The sequence below is a fragment of the Parasteatoda tepidariorum genome, chromosome 11, assembly GCF_982258835.1.
Source record: "Parasteatoda tepidariorum strain Cologne lab strain chromosome 11, Ptep-v5.0, whole genome shotgun sequence".
NCBI classification, from domain to species: domain Eukaryota; kingdom Metazoa; phylum Arthropoda; class Arachnida; order Araneae; family Theridiidae; genus Parasteatoda; species Parasteatoda tepidariorum.
In genome coordinates this window covers 69,578,095-69,595,514 of record NC_141765.1, presented here as the reverse complement: position 1 = coordinate 69,595,514, position 17,420 = coordinate 69,578,095, and the positions used below count along the sequence as shown (strand labels likewise).

The 17,420-nt window shown below is 26.9% G+C and overlaps 2 protein-coding genes across 3 annotated transcripts in view; one reads left to right on the top strand and one right to left on the bottom strand.

Annotated features, from left to right (window-relative positions):
- The window catches only part of LOC107453665 (cytosolic purine 5'-nucleotidase), a 136,599-nt gene extending 121,798 nt beyond the window's left edge, over positions 1 to 14,801 (bottom strand). The window contains exon 1 of the mRNA XM_071187383.2: positions 14,586 to 14,801. The gene's annotated coding sequence lies outside the window, so the exon portion shown is untranslated. The remainder of the gene's footprint in view (positions 1 to 14,585) is intronic.
- The window catches only part of LOC107456902 (homeobox protein dve-1), a 165,584-nt gene continuing 162,100 nt past the window's right edge, over positions 13,937 to 17,420 (top strand). For both annotated transcript variants that reach the window (XM_021145060.4, XM_021145059.4), the window contains exon 1: positions 13,937 to 14,431. In XM_021145060.4, the coding sequence (XP_021000719.1) occupies positions 14,342 to 14,431 (90 nt within the window). In that variant the 5' untranslated portion in view covers positions 13,937 to 14,341. The remainder of the gene's footprint in view (positions 14,432 to 17,420) is intronic.

The window sequence follows — 17,420 nt, the reverse complement described above, 5'->3', positions numbered from 1 at the left end:
TGAACATGTTGCCAAAAATGACCAAGTTTAATGTGTAATACTTGAGTGAAATTATGTTTCAAAGTCATGTTATGTAAATTTAATGTAGCGTAATTTTTCATTATTATTTTATTTACATTCTACTGGTTTTATTTATCCAATATTAATTAGACATTGACTAGAAGTTTTTTACCCTAAAAAGATAACAACAATTAAAGCATATTATCTCATTTTTTGCAATTATTGACTTATCACTTTAGGTAGCATATTCACGATTTATAACACACAAAAGATCAAACACCAGTGACATTTCGTTTACCAAAACTTATAGTTCTTTTAATGTATTCAGTATAATTTAGAAAAATAGTCAAAAATAGTGGAAAGTATCATGCTCATATAATATGTGATTATATAGTTGATACATTTTGAATATTTGTCGCAATAGTTATTTGGATTAACAGCAAAATTAATTTAATTTCTAAAATTGTTTTTCAATTAAATATTTTCTTGAATTTAAATCATAATTTGCAATTATATATGGATATTAATTATTTTCTAAATGAATTATCATGCAGCTGTGCAGAAGCATAAGAAAAACATGTACATACATTTATGTGAACAGTAAAAAAGTAGAATATGAAACAAAATAAATTTACTAAACTAAAAAAGACAAAAATGAAAATATTTAAACTTTTTTTTTGTAGTTGAAAAGATCACTACCAATGAATCATAATTTTTTTTCTTCTCTTACTTTTTCTTCTCTAATTTTTTTTCTTCTTTAATTTTTCTTAAACCACATTTGATTAAAAGAAATATTATAACTACCTCTGTTTTATTCATCCGCAAACAATTGATAAATATCAAAAATGCTTAGAAACATTTAGTCAATTTTACAAGTACTCAACATTGAAGCTTCCAATATAATAATATGGATTCTTCGAAGAAATTTTGGAATAGTTCCTTCGAAGATGATGAAATACGAATGAATGATGGAATACGCTTTTAAGCGAATGATATGCTCTTGTTGTTGTGAGTTCGCAACAATTATTTGAGAATGTTATAGGTTAGTTTTTTACATCTTTAAAATTTTGTATTCTCTATGTAAATTATGAAAAATGATGTGTAGAATTTCAATATGAATAAAAGCCATTGCAAAAAGCATTTTAACTCTCATTTTCATTATTTGAAAAGTTATTCCAACGCCGAGCTTTTTAAATATTTCCATTATTCAAGCTCTTTTTAGTTACTTAAATTCCGGATAATTCTTTACGGCAAGATAGTAATAATATTTTGAAATAGTAATAATATTTATAGCTTTGCATTGAGTTAAAAGCTTAGTTTAACTATGCTTTGAGTTAGAAGCTAACTGTTAGTTTAAGTTTTGCCTATCTTAAGTTAGCGCCCTCTAAGCAAATTTTAAAAATGGTCCAAAACGTCAATAGGAAGAAATGCTATATTTTTGTGAAAAAGAAAAGCATCTATGATCTATTTTTTTAATAAATTAAAAAAAGTTACTCCAAAGCTGCATTATCTGAACACAAAAAATTTTATGAAAATTGAGAGTAATTCCTTGAATTTGATAATTTTTATCTAGGTGGAAGATCTAGGTGCTCTTGGCAATCTAATCCAAATAAAATGAATTGCTGTAACAAAGTTTTAATTTCTTTAAAAATATTTCAGTTATATTTCCTTTTTAAAGCCAAAATACTACCGTGTTATATACAGTTTAAAACTAAAATATTGCCTTAAGTGTAAAACACATAAACTGAGGGTATTTATTTTCCTTGCCGAAAGACCTTCGAAAACACTATTAAGGATGTTTATTAAAGTCCTTTAACAAAAGAAAATTAAAAAGTCACTGTTTGAGGACCTTCGGTTCAAAGTAAAGCTTAATTTTAAATTATTTATATTACTATCCTGATGAAAAGAATATACCAAAGTACGAACAAATAGTTTAATTATTTTTAAGCAAAAAAAAAAATACTAAACATTTCAAAAAATCGCCAATTTGGTAAGATTTTTTTATCATAGAGAAAACAGTAACAGTGTTTTTTGGAAGCTTTTACACCAAGGAAAATAAAAAAGTCCAGTGCTTTTTCGCTTGAGACGAAGCTTTAATTTTGAACTATACATATCAAAACATCTTGCCGTAGAAAATTATCTGGCTTTTCGAACGGAACTTTTAGAAAAGAACTTTTAACTCAAATATTTTAAAAGTTATTAATTTTTTAAAAATCACTAATTTGGCGAGATTTTCCCATTTAGAAAAAAATTATTAATAGTAATGAATAATTCTCACTCTTTGCCAATTTATGAGTTTAGATCTTGAAGGGTTAAAGCAGCTTTGTAAATATTAAAAAAACACTAAATCACAGACACTTTTCGCTTACACTAAATAGTGGCTTTCCTTCATATTGAAGTTTTGCGCCATTTTCAAATTTAGCATAGTGGGCGCTGGCTAAAGATTGGCAAAACTTAACCTAACAGTCATGAATAACTTTTAGAAACTAGCAAGTTTTGATAATAGTATATTATTCGCAAAAAAAGCGTTATTTCGAGTGACGACGAAGACTTCGAAAAACAGCCTTCTAAAAAATTTCAAACTAAAGATCAACAAAACTTAACCTAACAGTCATGAATAACTGTTAAAAAGTCGCAAAAGTTATAAAAACTGCATATAAAGGACAACAGATCCCTCGCAAAACGACGTAAAGAGCAGAAGGAAAAAAAAGTTTTGCTAAAGGGAATTAAATCGATTTTAAGGGAGTCGCGTTCCAATCGCGTTTTTCCGCTCGCCAGATCCAAATCTTAATTTCCATCATGCTACTACACAAGATACGTGAACTCCCTTAAAAATTTTGTTTCCGCCCCTGCAACCCTTTTAGAATCAACAAAATTATGTCATATTACTCGAATAGTTTGAAGTTTCAATTTTAAAATAATATATGCTTGGAAATAATACCTTTAAAAGTCATACATTATTTTTAAAGGATTCTTATACACGTTCAGAGAATATCTGTATTTTTTATAACAGAACCGAAATGTTTATGCAGTGTGATATTAAGACAAAATTTCCAGTTGTGTAACTGATGTACTGAACAATATTCGTTAAAAATAATCATTTTCTGGAAAGGAAAAGTTAAGTATTGATAGCAAATATATAGATGGAGTATTTTAATTTGCACTTTTTTAAGTATAAAATAGATTGTGAAAAATAAATTGAATCAATACCATATTGAATAAAAGCCTTAATCCAGGCAGCCTACCACATACTAAAATGGTCATATAATTAATAAATAGCAATAAGATTTGTTTGAAAAATATAGAATTCTTTTTTCTAGCATAAAATTATTAGAAAAAAAAATTATTAGGTACAGTACTGTGCATATGAATAACGGAAAAAAGTCTCGATCCAGAGGATCAGGCCTGAAAAATGGTATTTATCGAAATTTTTAATCATAGTTATGTATAGGAAGCCACATTTGTGATTTGTAAGTTTTGCTGAAAGAGCTAAGAAGTGAAATACTGTTTCTGAGAAATTTATTTATCTATTATTGAATTAACTTCCATAAACAAATTTTTAGAATCAATTCGTCTAATCATAATCTTTTTTTGTTCATTCTTTTCTTTGTCAAAAAGAAAATCATAAGCGTCTACTTATTACAACTCTCAAATTAAATTTTGAATGGAAAAAAAAATAAAAACGATAACAAAATCTGGAGAATCATTGTCGAAGTTTTAGCAAAGCAATGATTAAAATCATTGAAAGCTAATTGTGGAGTAAAAGTAAATATGTTCGTTAAAATAGGGGAGAGGGAGGACTAGTGTAGACATTTGGATAAAGTGGATATTTTGAAAAACCTTTTAATCATTGGTCAAATCTCCTTTGCGAGATATTATAAATTGGAAACACTGACGTACACTTCCATGTGCAGTTCCATAATCACATTGTGAATACTTTAGCAGAAATTTGTAAAAGGTTTTTAAAGTGAAAAAGTAACTTTCACATTTCCCCCTTACTCTTTTATTAACATATTTTATTTTCAGAGTTTCAGTAGAAGGTGATTACATGTAATAAAAATTACTGTTTTTTACCTATTTCAATATTAACTTTTTCTCTGCATCGTTTAAATTAATTAGTAATAGACATAAGCAAACATATGTCTTCGTGAAGCTAGTGTAGACATGCTTTAAGTGGATTTTTTCATTTATTAATTAGCAATTTAAGTCTTTTTTTTTTTCATTTTTAAATCTCAATGATATCAGATCAATATAAATAAATTGAAATTTCTTGACAACACTAACTCAATAACAGTTAATGATTTTGTGCGAGTAAAGATTTTTATTTATATATTTATTTTAAATTAAAAAGCAGTGTTGTGCAATAGATTGGTAGAGTGGAAGTCGATTAAAGTCCTGGTGATTATAATAATGTTCAATTCTTAAGAAAAAAAGTGGGATATAGCTCTTTTAATCTTGAATATCTTATTTTTCCAGGGAAAAAGAATTTCTCAAATATCTAGAGAATAATAACTTGCCAAACTTCTATCGCCGATATTAGGTAGAATTACAGGGATTTCATCTCAATACACATTTAAAATGTACTTTTAAAATTTTTTTAAATAAAATATAAAAAAAATTCAAAATATTAATCAAATGAACCAAATTGAATTATGGTTTTCAAATGCATTTATTTGTGTTTAAAATGCTTTTCTATGTATAGGGAAATGTTCTATTACAAAATAATATTTGTCAATATTTATTCTCCGGTAAGGATTAGATTGAAATTAATTTCATTTGCGATTTATATATACCTTTCTGAGTAGTAATAAATGACTATTTACCAAGTTATCAAAATTGTCCACATAAGCCCTATAGCTTGTATAGTGGGGTTAGTGTGGATAAAAAAATTCTCTATTTAAAAATAAATATTATGGAAATAAAACTAAACAACTTTTTAAGTCCTAATATAAGCCATGATGAAGTAAAACGTCCAAATTATTGTTAAAAAATACTTCGCAATTAAAAATTAAATGTAAAAAGTTTTTTTTTGACAAATTTGTAAGAAATGTTAACCTTCTCTCCTCTACATATATTGATATTCACTAACCACTTCTAAAATGAAAATTCAATTAGCAAAGATAATACTTTATGATAACTACAAAGTAAATGCAGAGTAATAGCTTTTTCCAGTGTTGGGTTCGCAGATGACAGAGAACATACACTTACATAATTTCAATAGTATATTTATTCATTTGTAGGAACCGTATTGAAACTTTTAGACTACTTACAAGTTATCAAAAAATTGAAATTCAACTGAAAGAGGTAAATGATATTTAAGAATAATGATTTCTTAAATGTACCTTAATAAGGAATATAAGGGTATGGATTAAGAAGATTGAAAAAGAATGATTTTTTTTTCTTTCTAAAATATTTGAACACAACAGTAGATTGGATAATTCAAAAAGCAATAACTTACATAAGTCATAAAGAAGAATTTCATTCTCTATTACAAGTTTCTTTCATTAAACGAATCATCGCAAAACATTAGTTTTAATAACAAACATAACTAAAACTTCAAAAATCGGGAATGAATAAAGAGTATTAATTTTTTTTTTCTAATGCAACTTTGCGATTGTGGCAGTAAACAAGCTCTTACAGATTCCCTACAGTAGCCGAAAAACATACTTCAGTTTCGAATGGTGGATTTATATTTCAATGATTTTTTGAATTAATTTTTTTAAAAATGATAATTTAAGATATTTCTAAAAATTCTAGCATATTGTCAAGTATTTGTTTAATATTAAGTTAATATCTTATTTCATGACAAAATTTTCGAGTCTAAAATAGTAATAATTTTCGAGATAAAATTTCGTTGTACAGAATAATTTTAACAGTTATTGGAAGTTCAGTGAAAAAAGAAATTCTGACATCTTTGTTAAGAAATTTCACAACCCGGCCGGCGCTGTTTTCAGTTTTTTCTCTTAACTAAAGGTCTTATTAATTAAATTCTTCTTCTCATTGGCACTACAGCCCAGGATGGGTCCTGGCCTTCTCAACAAGCCTATGCCAAGACATTCTTCCTTTAGCCAAGGTACACCAGCTTATTATCTTTAAAACTTGCAAGTCCTTTTCAAGGCAGTCTAAAAATCTTAGGTTTGGTCGTCCTCTTTTTCTTGTACCTGTTGGCCTGGCACTGAAAACTTTTTTGGTTGTCCTGCTACCCTCCATTCTCACAATGTGGCCTGCCCATTTAATCCTTTGAATTTTGATGAATTTAATGACATCAGGTTCCTTATATGCTTTGCAAAGTTCCGTGTTTGATCTTCTAAACCAGGTACCGTTTTCACTTATTCCACCAAAAATGCTACACAGTATTTTTCTCTCAAATCTAACTATCATATTTTCATCTCCACGGGTCATTGTCCAGGTCTCAGATGCGTATGTTAGCACTGATCGTATAAGACATTTATAGAGTAACACTTTTGTTTTTCTTTTTATTAGGCTTGACTTAAGATATTTTCTTAGACCATAAAAACACTTATTGGCCATCGCGATTCTCGTGTGTATTTCTTGTGTAGTGTCGTTTTTGTTGTTAATCTTAGACCCAAAATAGGTAAAGCTATCAACGGCTTCGAATTTGTAAGCTCCAATTTCAAACTGTGTTTCTTCATAGCCAGCTTTTGTGCATGGCATATATTTAGTTTTATTTTCATTGATTCTTAATCCCATCTTAATGGCCTCCTTCTCCAGACATAAAAAGGATTGTGTCAGTGCTGTCTGCGTTCTAGAGATAATATCGAAATAATCAGCAAAAGCCAATATTTGAACGGATTTGTTGAAGAAATTTCCTCGGGTGTTGATGTTTGAATCTTGTTAATTAAATTATTGAGTATAAATACATACAAGCTGCTAAATCAAAATGAGTTCATTTTAGTTTTAAAAAATGCTGTCTTAATTTTTTGTACCACAAATAATTTAATTATAAAAAAAATCATTATTTATTTTAAAAATTAAACTTAAGTTCTAAAGCCTATTAAAAATGACTCATAAATATTTTCTTCTTATTATTAATTTGTCACAAATTAGTTAGCATTTAAATAAGTTTTTAGTATATAAAATGAAATCGGACCAAAATTAAAACATAAATGAATTATTTAATTATAATAATAAAAAATACTATATAATAATACTGTTTTGAATAACACTTTTTTCATAATATTTTCTTTAATAAGGATTGAGTATTTTTTGGCACCATTATTGTGTTACATTAGGTATCATTAATGCTAAAATATAATATGGAGCTTGCTCTGTAAAGGAATTTAAGATTTTACCAATGCTTTTTTAAAGAAATTAATATGTAAAAAAGGAAAACATAACCAGTTCGCCCTTCGGTGGATGGCATTGATTATGATACTTGTATACTGTACCGAAACAGTAATCTGTATTTTTAGCGGTTTCAGTTGTGATTATTCTATTTCGCTTTCCAAATTCTTGCAAAGCCAAAAATTTCTTGTGACGTGGAATATGGCGTACAAATACTTCAAAAAATCATTATGTTTAAAGATGCTTTCAGGCACGACTGAGTATGTGTGAAATTGTTGAATTTTTATTATTCGATCTTGAAAATTAAAAGTATCTAAGTGTTAAAATGAAGGGGAAAAAAAGAACTCTGACTGAATAAATAGCATTCGTTAAAATTCTAATTAAAAGACACCGCAAACTTGACCGAGAGTGTACTTTACGTGCAAAACAACGGTAAGTACATTTAAATTGCTTTTCGATAAATTTTTATCACTTCACATTACTGTAAGAAATCTCAGAATCAATTTTGAACTATAATATCAGTCAAACTTTCTGCAATCTAAATAGCATGTTGAACTACATTATCGTGCAAAATAATCCAGATAAAATTGGATTACACGATACTATGTTTTAATTTGAACGGGATTCAATTTAGCAGCTTTTAATGGTTGCTATACATTTGCATGGTTTTATGATGAAAGGTACCTGTACTAATCTAATATGGTTGAACCGCCTTTTCCTATGCTTCCCAAGGGATGCAATATAGCTTTTCTTATGCATTCCTGGGGATGCATCATGTCATGACTTCTTTTTTGCATTCCCTGGGATGCGTAACGTAGACTTTATATTTATAAAAGCGAATGTCTGTCTAGATGTATGTTCGCTAATAACTTGTGAATGGGAGCACCGACTTGGAAAGTGCATTTTTGAACAGTTTAGCAGCAAATTTTCAAGAGTTGGTATGTTAACAGTCAAATGTCTCCACTGTTATGTGGTTCGGGCCAGGGCTGCCTCGAAAGGAGGAGTTGACAGTTGAAGAAGGAGCCTAAGTACTGATAGCTCTGATATCTCGCATCGCGATCCCTGTTTAATTAGCTGTTCCTGTGTTAATTAGATGCTGTGTTGATTCTAGGGTGTTATAAATCATATCGAAAATCGTCAAAAGTCACTTTACCTCATAACCTGAGAGGTATAGATTGTACATCCTTGTTTTAAATAATTTCCATTCGTATATTCGATCTTATTACGTTTGTTAAAAAAATAGGACTATACTCTCTGCTTTAAAAAGAAAGTATATTTTTTAACCTAGTGGCTGGCGCAGTATAGCCATGTCTGGCTCTTGTGCCAATAAACTTTAATCAACCAACCAACCAATCATATATTCGATACCAAATTCTAATATTGGTTTGTAAAAAATAAATGTTGCATATTACATAAATGGTAGAGCTTTGTTAATTGGTATTATTTTCGATGATTAGGAAAAAGAATTCTAGTCTTAGAAGTTTAAAAATTTTCATAAAATTATATATATATATATATATATATATATATATATATATATATATATATATATATATATATATATATATATATATATATATATATATATATATATATATATATATATATATATATATATATATATTGGTTCAGAACTTCTTATTAGTGAATAACAATATATTTGATAAATCATAGTTGAAACATAAAAGTGTAGTATATTGTGTAGTATATTGTATCTAAAAATATAATTTGCAATTAATTATTGATAACCAACATTTCAGATAAATCACAATTTCATTTTCTTCAGATTTAATAAAGGTAAAGTGTAAAAGGAATGTTTACCATCTATAGTTATTAGATTTTTTTTAATAAAATTGAAACGTTTGAACAAAACGCAATTAATTAGCATTTATTAAATAAACTCATCCCGACCACAACGCTGACATGGTTACATTATACAGTTTTTTGTTCAAATCGCAGATTTTGTCTATTAAAATAATAGTACTCATCTGTTTAAAAAACAGACGTCTGTTTTTAAATAACACTATTTTTTTTTTTTTAAATAAACTGATAAACTGTTTTAATATTGGCTCACTAGCTGACAGTTTCTTTTTCCGTAAAATTAATTTTTTTTTTTTACAGTGTGCATGGATTTAACTTTCCGACAATTAAAAAGTAAAATATGTAAGTTCTGAATGCATGAGACATAATTAGCTATCCATTGAAAAACAACATTTCTTACGAGAATCGATTAATGTTATTATTACTTATTTTAAATAAACTGATATGATCGATAAATAAAATTCGTGAAAATGCTAAGATATCCACTGCACCCTGTTCCTGACAAAATGAAATGGTTTTAAGATTTTTAAATAGGATACCTATAGTACAGTAACAAGTTCAAGTATAAAAAAGTGGTAACTTAAAAAAAAAAAAACTAATTTGACAGCGTGTTTTTTTTTTCGAGAATATTTTTATTTTTTTCTAAACGAAAATGCTTGTATTACCCATATTCTCTCACTACATACATTATTGGAACAATTCTTTATAAATTATTAACACATTTTTCTTGTAAAAGTTGTTCAAGGTTGAAAAGTTGAACAGAAAAAATTGCGAAAGTTGTACAGAAACCTCTGCAGTTTAAACTTAATCAAAGTTTTGTTGTTCCCCCCCCCCCTTTTTTTTTTCTAAAAAAGTCAAAAAATCTGTTTAGTTTACACAAAAATATTTATTCTCTAGTTGCTACTTTATTATTTATTTTAGACATCAACATGCATAAAATGAACATTTTTGGAGGGAAAAAAAAAACATCTTATAGAAATTAACATTGATGATGGTTATATTTTCTTCCGATTTCGGATAATTAAAGTACTTATAATCGCTGTTGCTGGTTTTTGGGTAGATCATTGAGTAAAAAATTATAACCGCTGAAAATTTTCGATTTTTTTTATAACATTTACAAACAATGTACATTTATTTTACGTATTTATCACAAGCCATTCTGAAACCATTTTTTATAATTAGAAATTACTGCAAAATTAAACATGTTGTTAAAAACTTAACTTTACTTTAAACGCAATTATTACAAAACATGACTTTTATTAACCTAGTGGCAAATTTTTCACAGAAATGATTCGCGTCATTATTTATTATTTTTCTACTTAGTTTGCACGTGTTTCCGTATTAAGCCAAAGTGTGTTGTTCTGATATTATAGTGTTTTGATTTTTATAAGTCTTAAGTTTTTATAGAAAATACAATATTTTATCCATTAAAGATAGTGTGTTTTACAATGTAAATGTAAGAAATTCAATTTCTTGCATTTTAACCTACAGTAAATAATTACGTAAGTGAAGTTTCCCTTTTTTTTTAAATGTTACTACTTAACATTTTTTTCTTCAATTTATTCGATGATAAATTCCATTGAATGTAATTACATATGTTAAAGTTGTAAGTATTTTTTAAAAAATCGCTCAAAACTATTACAATAACGTCAAATAAGTTTTAAAAATACTTACTATCATAAAGCTTTAAAAAAAAGAACTAAGTTTTCCAGAATAGTTATAACAAATAAAGTGAAACAAAAATTACTCGAAAATATTAATTAGTTATTAAAAAAATAAGGAAATTGTGCTCACGTAGGCTAACATGGAGACAGTAAGAAAAGTAAATTGGAAAAACCTTGTTGAAATAATGAATTTTTACCATAGATTAATATCCTATTACATAAATATAAAAAAATGAATTTAAAATATGGATTCAGATTTTTATTAATGCAATTTTTTCAATTTCTTTTTGGAAAATAAATGAGTTTTTTGTCACTTCCAGAGATTACTCTCCTTTTCAAGGAATTAAGTTTGCCTTTGGCAGTTTAGCTACTCTAATCCTAAGATATGCAAATCAACCCTAAAATACAGACCTTAAAAATTTTAAAAAACTTGTTAGAATTTTTTTTTATAAAGTTGCAAGAAATGTTTACCTTAAATTTACAGTTTCCTTTCATACTAGAAGTCTGGAAGTTATTTTATCAAAATTTAACTAAGTCTTTAAAATGGCTCATTTGTTTTTAATCTTCACGAGACTTTTAATAATCAATTTGGTTTCAAGTTTTTAAAGATGCGGGTATTTTAGATATATCTCTAAGGGTTTTTGATGTAATTTTCTTAATTAATTAGGCATGAAAATGTGCTTTTTTTTCCAAATAAAAATAATTTTGATGAATGCAGCACCCACGAACGAATTGCGTGAAGGGGTGGCATCAATGGTTTAATCACTTGTTTACTACGGTTTGTTTTTGTGCTTCCAACCATATCTCCGCAACTAATAGCTTGACAGGGGGAACAAGGGAAACAAAACTTTATTTCAAATAATGTTGTCCAAAAACTTTTTTACGCATAAATATTTTTGATTATTTTTCAATCCTTTATGAAATGATCAGTAAGTTTTTTGAATTATAAAAAAAAAATATATTTTTGCTTGTATTAATTTGCAGATTTCTTAGTGTACGCAGATGTAAAAATAAATAAAAATTATTATTTTAATTTCTTAGTTTTTCATTCCTTTATTTAAATCTCAATATAACATTAACTTTTTTTAAAAATTATTACGTTAAATACTGTAACTCACAGTTTTGATTAAATACACATCTACAATGCATCTAAATATTCACATTTGCATTAAGAATTTATAGACTTTTAATGTTTATATATATATATATATATATATATATATATATATATATATATATATATATATATATATATATATATATAAACATAGTGTTTTTGAACACCTTATGCCAAAAAATGTAGCAATAGATTTAAAATTTGTAAAAATATTTTTTGCTTTTATATGCAATAATTGCACAAAATTTATTAAACCTAGCATAAATATTTATGAAAATATGGAAATTTTTAGATTTAAATATCTTGATTAAGTTAACAAGTTAGATTTAAATATCTTGAAAATTTAAAAATTTTCAAACAATTTTCTAAGTAGTTTTTGCACTTTTTAAAATAACATAAATGACACCGGCTTTGTTGGGGATCATCCCCCTTAAAAAAATATTTTCTTTCGCATGTTTTCTTTCCTCATACAATCATATTTTGGTGTATGAACGTTTATTGTAATTTATTATCATTTGATATTTAACTTTCTTTTTCTTAGTAATACAAAATAATTTTTGTAGAAAACCCCTTATCATTTTGAGTTTCTCCTAAAAAGTGCAAAAACAACTTAGAAAATTGCTTGAAACTTTTTAAATTTTTAAGATATTGCAAACTGACTTTTTTCATTAATTATCAAATACAATTCACTACAAAATTATGAAAATAAAATGTTCATTTTCTTCCCGCGCATGCGCAGTATGAAAGAACTACTTTAATTAAATATTACACAGTTTAAAAAAAAAAAAAAAAAAAAAAAAAACATTTTTCAAAATTTTGAAACAAAAATTTTGCAATTAATTTTAAATTGCCCTAAAAATTTTGTTAATTTTATTGAACATTTTTAAAGTTACAGCAAAAAAACGTATATATATATATATATATATGTATATATATATATATATATATATATATATATATATATATATATATATATATATATATATATATATATATATATATATATATATATATATATATATATATATAATTTTTTTTTATAAAAATGTCCATATTTCCATAAATATTTAAGTTAGGGTTACGAAATTTTGTGAAATTTATTGCACATAATAGCCAAAATAATTGTTACAAATTTATTGCTACATTTTGGCATAGGGTGTTTAAAAACATTATTCTCGTTTGTAGTATATTCTTGGTCCCTCAATCCTCTAAAAGCTTTATTGATAAGTATGAGAAATCGCATTACCTAAACACTTATAAATTTATAAAAAAAATTCTTTGTGTATTTCTTGAAGATGTATTACTCTAAAAGTGTTTCATTTTGTCCTCCCGCTGTATTTTGATTATATATATAAATTCAAAATTTGTCTATCCTAAACCATTTAATTTTTTTTCAATTGCTTCAAAATTAAATAATAAATTAAATGAAAAATTAAAAGTAATTTTGGTCGTAATTAGCCTTTTAAACTTCGAGTGAATTTCTTTTGTAATTATTAATTCTATGTGAGTAGTTTTTTTTAAATAAATAAATAAAACAAATAGAAAGAATTAAATTTTTTACATCACTGAGCATTTAGAAAATAGAATAGATTCAGTTAAATTAACAATTCTTTTTTCTTTATCTTAATTTAAATAAAAAAATATTTATTTATTTTTTATCATCGTCTTACTTTGCCTCGCAGATCTGTATACATTTAAAACTAAGTTCACAACTATAAATATTTATTCAAAAAATTATTTAATGAATTCTAATAAAAAAATTATTTCAGTTACTAGAGCAATAAAAATATATTTGAATAACTTAGGGCTATCATATTTTGTTAATTTATTTAATTGAATTTTTTTTAAATATTTATCTTAAAGCAACATAGTTGCAATTTTAAGAAAAAACTTTTAATAAAAATATTACACTGAGTACTTGATCAATTAAAAAAAAATTTTTTTTTTCTTTCTTAGAGCATTTTCAATTTATTATTAAGTAAGACGCCAATAAAAAGTAATAAATGTAGCAACCCTCTCTCTCATCTTGTAGACATAGTAGTATACTAGAGGGCGGGTCGCCGATAAGCGCCACGAGCCTGCTCTCTTCGTTCTATTTGTATCCTTACACTTCCATTCAGCTTACTCTCTCTATTTACTTTTTATTCATTGAGCAAAAAGAAACTAAATTAGTAGTAACAAACAGGATTAACCTCATTAGATGATGAAAAGACTATGCTAATCCGAACTTCTGAGAGAAAGATGGAAAGTATACGAATGACTGGAACTCTTTTTTTTCTGAACATGCGTTTTGTATGGGAGTTGACGAAACGGTCTTTAGTCAACAAGGCGTCATGATTCGAAATACTAGCAGTGTGTTGAAGGGTCAGGGCAGGACGAAGTTTCCTCGTGGTCAATGTAAACATTCCATGTGATAAATCTTAGGCCCGGTGCGATGGATTTCCAATCTGCTATGGAAACCTTTGCAGAGGCATGGGTAGCAGCCAACACCCAAACCCCCTTGACTGAAGCTGCAGAAACTCAGGTCAGTGGGACAGCTTTTAAATGTTTCCAGGTATAATCCCAATGATAAGGAACAAATATTATTGTCCTTTAATACGCATTCTACCTGGAAACATCAAATACTATCACCAAAGAAACACTATGATTGCATGATAAATAGAAATCAATCATCTTACCTTTGAAGCCGACTTAGTATTCCAACCAAATAATAATTAAATTAAAAAATAAATCGATACCCCGTATTTCCAATATCGTTTTTAGATTCCTTAATAAGAAATCTTTTTATTTTTTACTTCTTAACGTACATGTTAAAGTTTCATTTCGAGTCTCCGGCATTTGTTCATTATCCTTGTCGAAAACATAACATGATCAAAATATTGGATTCAGTTACCAAGGTCAGTATTTCAAAATCGTAGTCAGCTAATCATCATATTGTTATTAGGCAAGATGCTATGATCAATTATTATTGATTATTAATCCTTCAAGTATTCTAAATTTTAGATTCTGATAATATAACGATATCAAAAAATCAGCTAGCCCTCATTGTTTACATTATTTTCCCTGTCATGTAATATCGTCTGCTAGCATAAAATATGCAACTTTCAGTACCAATATCATCTCAACTCGATTAACTAGTGAATTGTTTATATTTCCAGTTGGAAACATCCCTACATTTGTATTATTATAAAATAATCTATATAAATTCAGCATATGAATACTTTTGGTTCATGCTAGCATATTTATGACTTAATATAGATAATTGATTTCATTTTATTTTTCCTTAAATATAGTAGATTTACGGTTTAAATATCTCATACCATCATGTTTTTGGTTGTATTACTTTGTTTCTGGTTGTAACACTAACGTTTTGTTGTTTTTTTTTTCAAAATTAAAGTTGAATTTTTTCTCGTCGACTTTATTGTTTACCATTTTGTTGAGATAAAACAAGCATTTAAATATGGCAATTAAGGACAATTTAAAATATTATTTACTGGTGTTATGTATTCATCTTTGATGTCGTTTAGTATTGGTTATAGAATTTTAATGCCAATTTTCTCGTGTATCCTGATTAGTGCATAAGAGGAATACTGGTTTAAGTCTAGAGTTTTAATCTTAGTTTCTGATTGTTATTTAAAATTTGTAACTGTTATCACTTTGATTATATGCTAGCTGTCTTTATAAAATAACCAAAAATATTGGTATTGAGCCAAATAACTTAGTTATATAATTCGATTGATATAATTTTAATTTTTTAGAGCTGTCATGTATGTAAACACATGAAAAAGCTTTTAAATTTGTTGTGTAATTATCATTTATGTTCTTATAAACATATTTCTGGGTAGGCAACTGAATGTAATTATGTTTAACTTTAAAACTTTAGTCTTAATAGTTTTTATTAAAATATTTTATTGTTTAGTTCAGAATCTACTGTATTTAAAGTATTATCCTACTCACTCATGTGATATGTTTATAACAACATATCATACTGACCTCAATATTAAGGGTCATTCGTTGATTCAGGACATCTAAAATTTTTCTAGAGCCACTGTACATTATAAGTGGTTTCCAGGGTAAATAAATATTGTAAAGAAGTGGTATATTCTTTTGGTTTTATGATTTTCAGCTTCGTGTTTTGGTTTGTGTTATTGTCACTAAATCGTATTTATCATCATAATTGTGAACCTTTTGTATTCTTTGTATAGTTTTTCATTTAAATTTACATAAACATTGTCTTAAAAAGGTCTATACTTGGAAACAGACCAGTGAAAATGTGTACTACTAGTTATATCTTTCAATTACTGGTTCATGGGCCAGTGACTGAAATATTCAAAATTTCTTCCCCTCCAATATTCTAAATCTTCAGTATATGTGTACAGATAAATCTTTTGAGTCGATTACTTGGTGTTCAAAATCAAACAAAGATGGCTTTTGGTTTTGTGTGGTTGCTCTATCACAGAAGTTTATACATCTTATTGAAGTACTTATTTATATTTTTGCTATCTAAATTATGAATTTGAATTCTATGACTTAACATGATTTTTTATTCTGGACCATAAAATCTTGTTTTGGATACCGAGTTTTATGTTGCGATGGGAGATATTCCTATATTGATTTATTGATACTACGTTCTGCCAACATCAATCACCTTTGTGCTACTGTCTTTTTCTCACAATTAGGTAAAATAAAATGTATACATTTATAAATCTGTAGAGCTGAAAAATCACTTTTGCTATACTACATTTAACTTTTTGCATGCAAATGTGATCTATTATGTCTTGAGCAGTATATAAGTCTGCTTTTGTTAATATTTTTATTTATTTATATTCTTTTGCCGTATTTTTCTGAAGTTTATTATTATGTAATTTTAATGCAGTGTTATTATTTTAGTTACAGTGGTGTGCATGTCTTTATAATATTGGAAAATTAAATTTCAATTTTGAAAAAGTAGAGTATGGATGGCAGAGGCAAAAATTAAGAAAATTTAGTTACTACTGCTTCATGGGCCAGTGACTGTAAGTCATTTTTGGTCCATAAAAATTTTCACTGGTCCATTTGCAAGTCTTTAATAAATTATTTGGTTAGAAAAGCTACTAAAATGAAAAATTAAAATTCAATGAATGTGTATGGCTCACAATTGTGTTGAAAAATCCTATTTTGTATTAATAACACAAACCAAACCTCAAAACTGAAAATCGAAACTGTTTACCATTTCCTTGATATCGATTGCTGGTCTGGGATAATACTCATAATTATTTTGGGATAATTTGAGTAAAATTTTATAGGTTCTGTATCAGACAGCCATTAATTTCGAGCCATGGGTGGTAACAAACAAATTGCTGGAGATCTTATCATTTTTCTAATTAGAAAGTCACCGTGGGCTTTAGTGTTGCTTATTGTACGTGTGACGATTTTAAACCACTAAGTTAATTTCATTGTTTGTTTTATTGCATGAAATCTAATTTGTTACTTTCCTGATATTCTATGGTATCGTGTTTCCAAGCATGTTTATA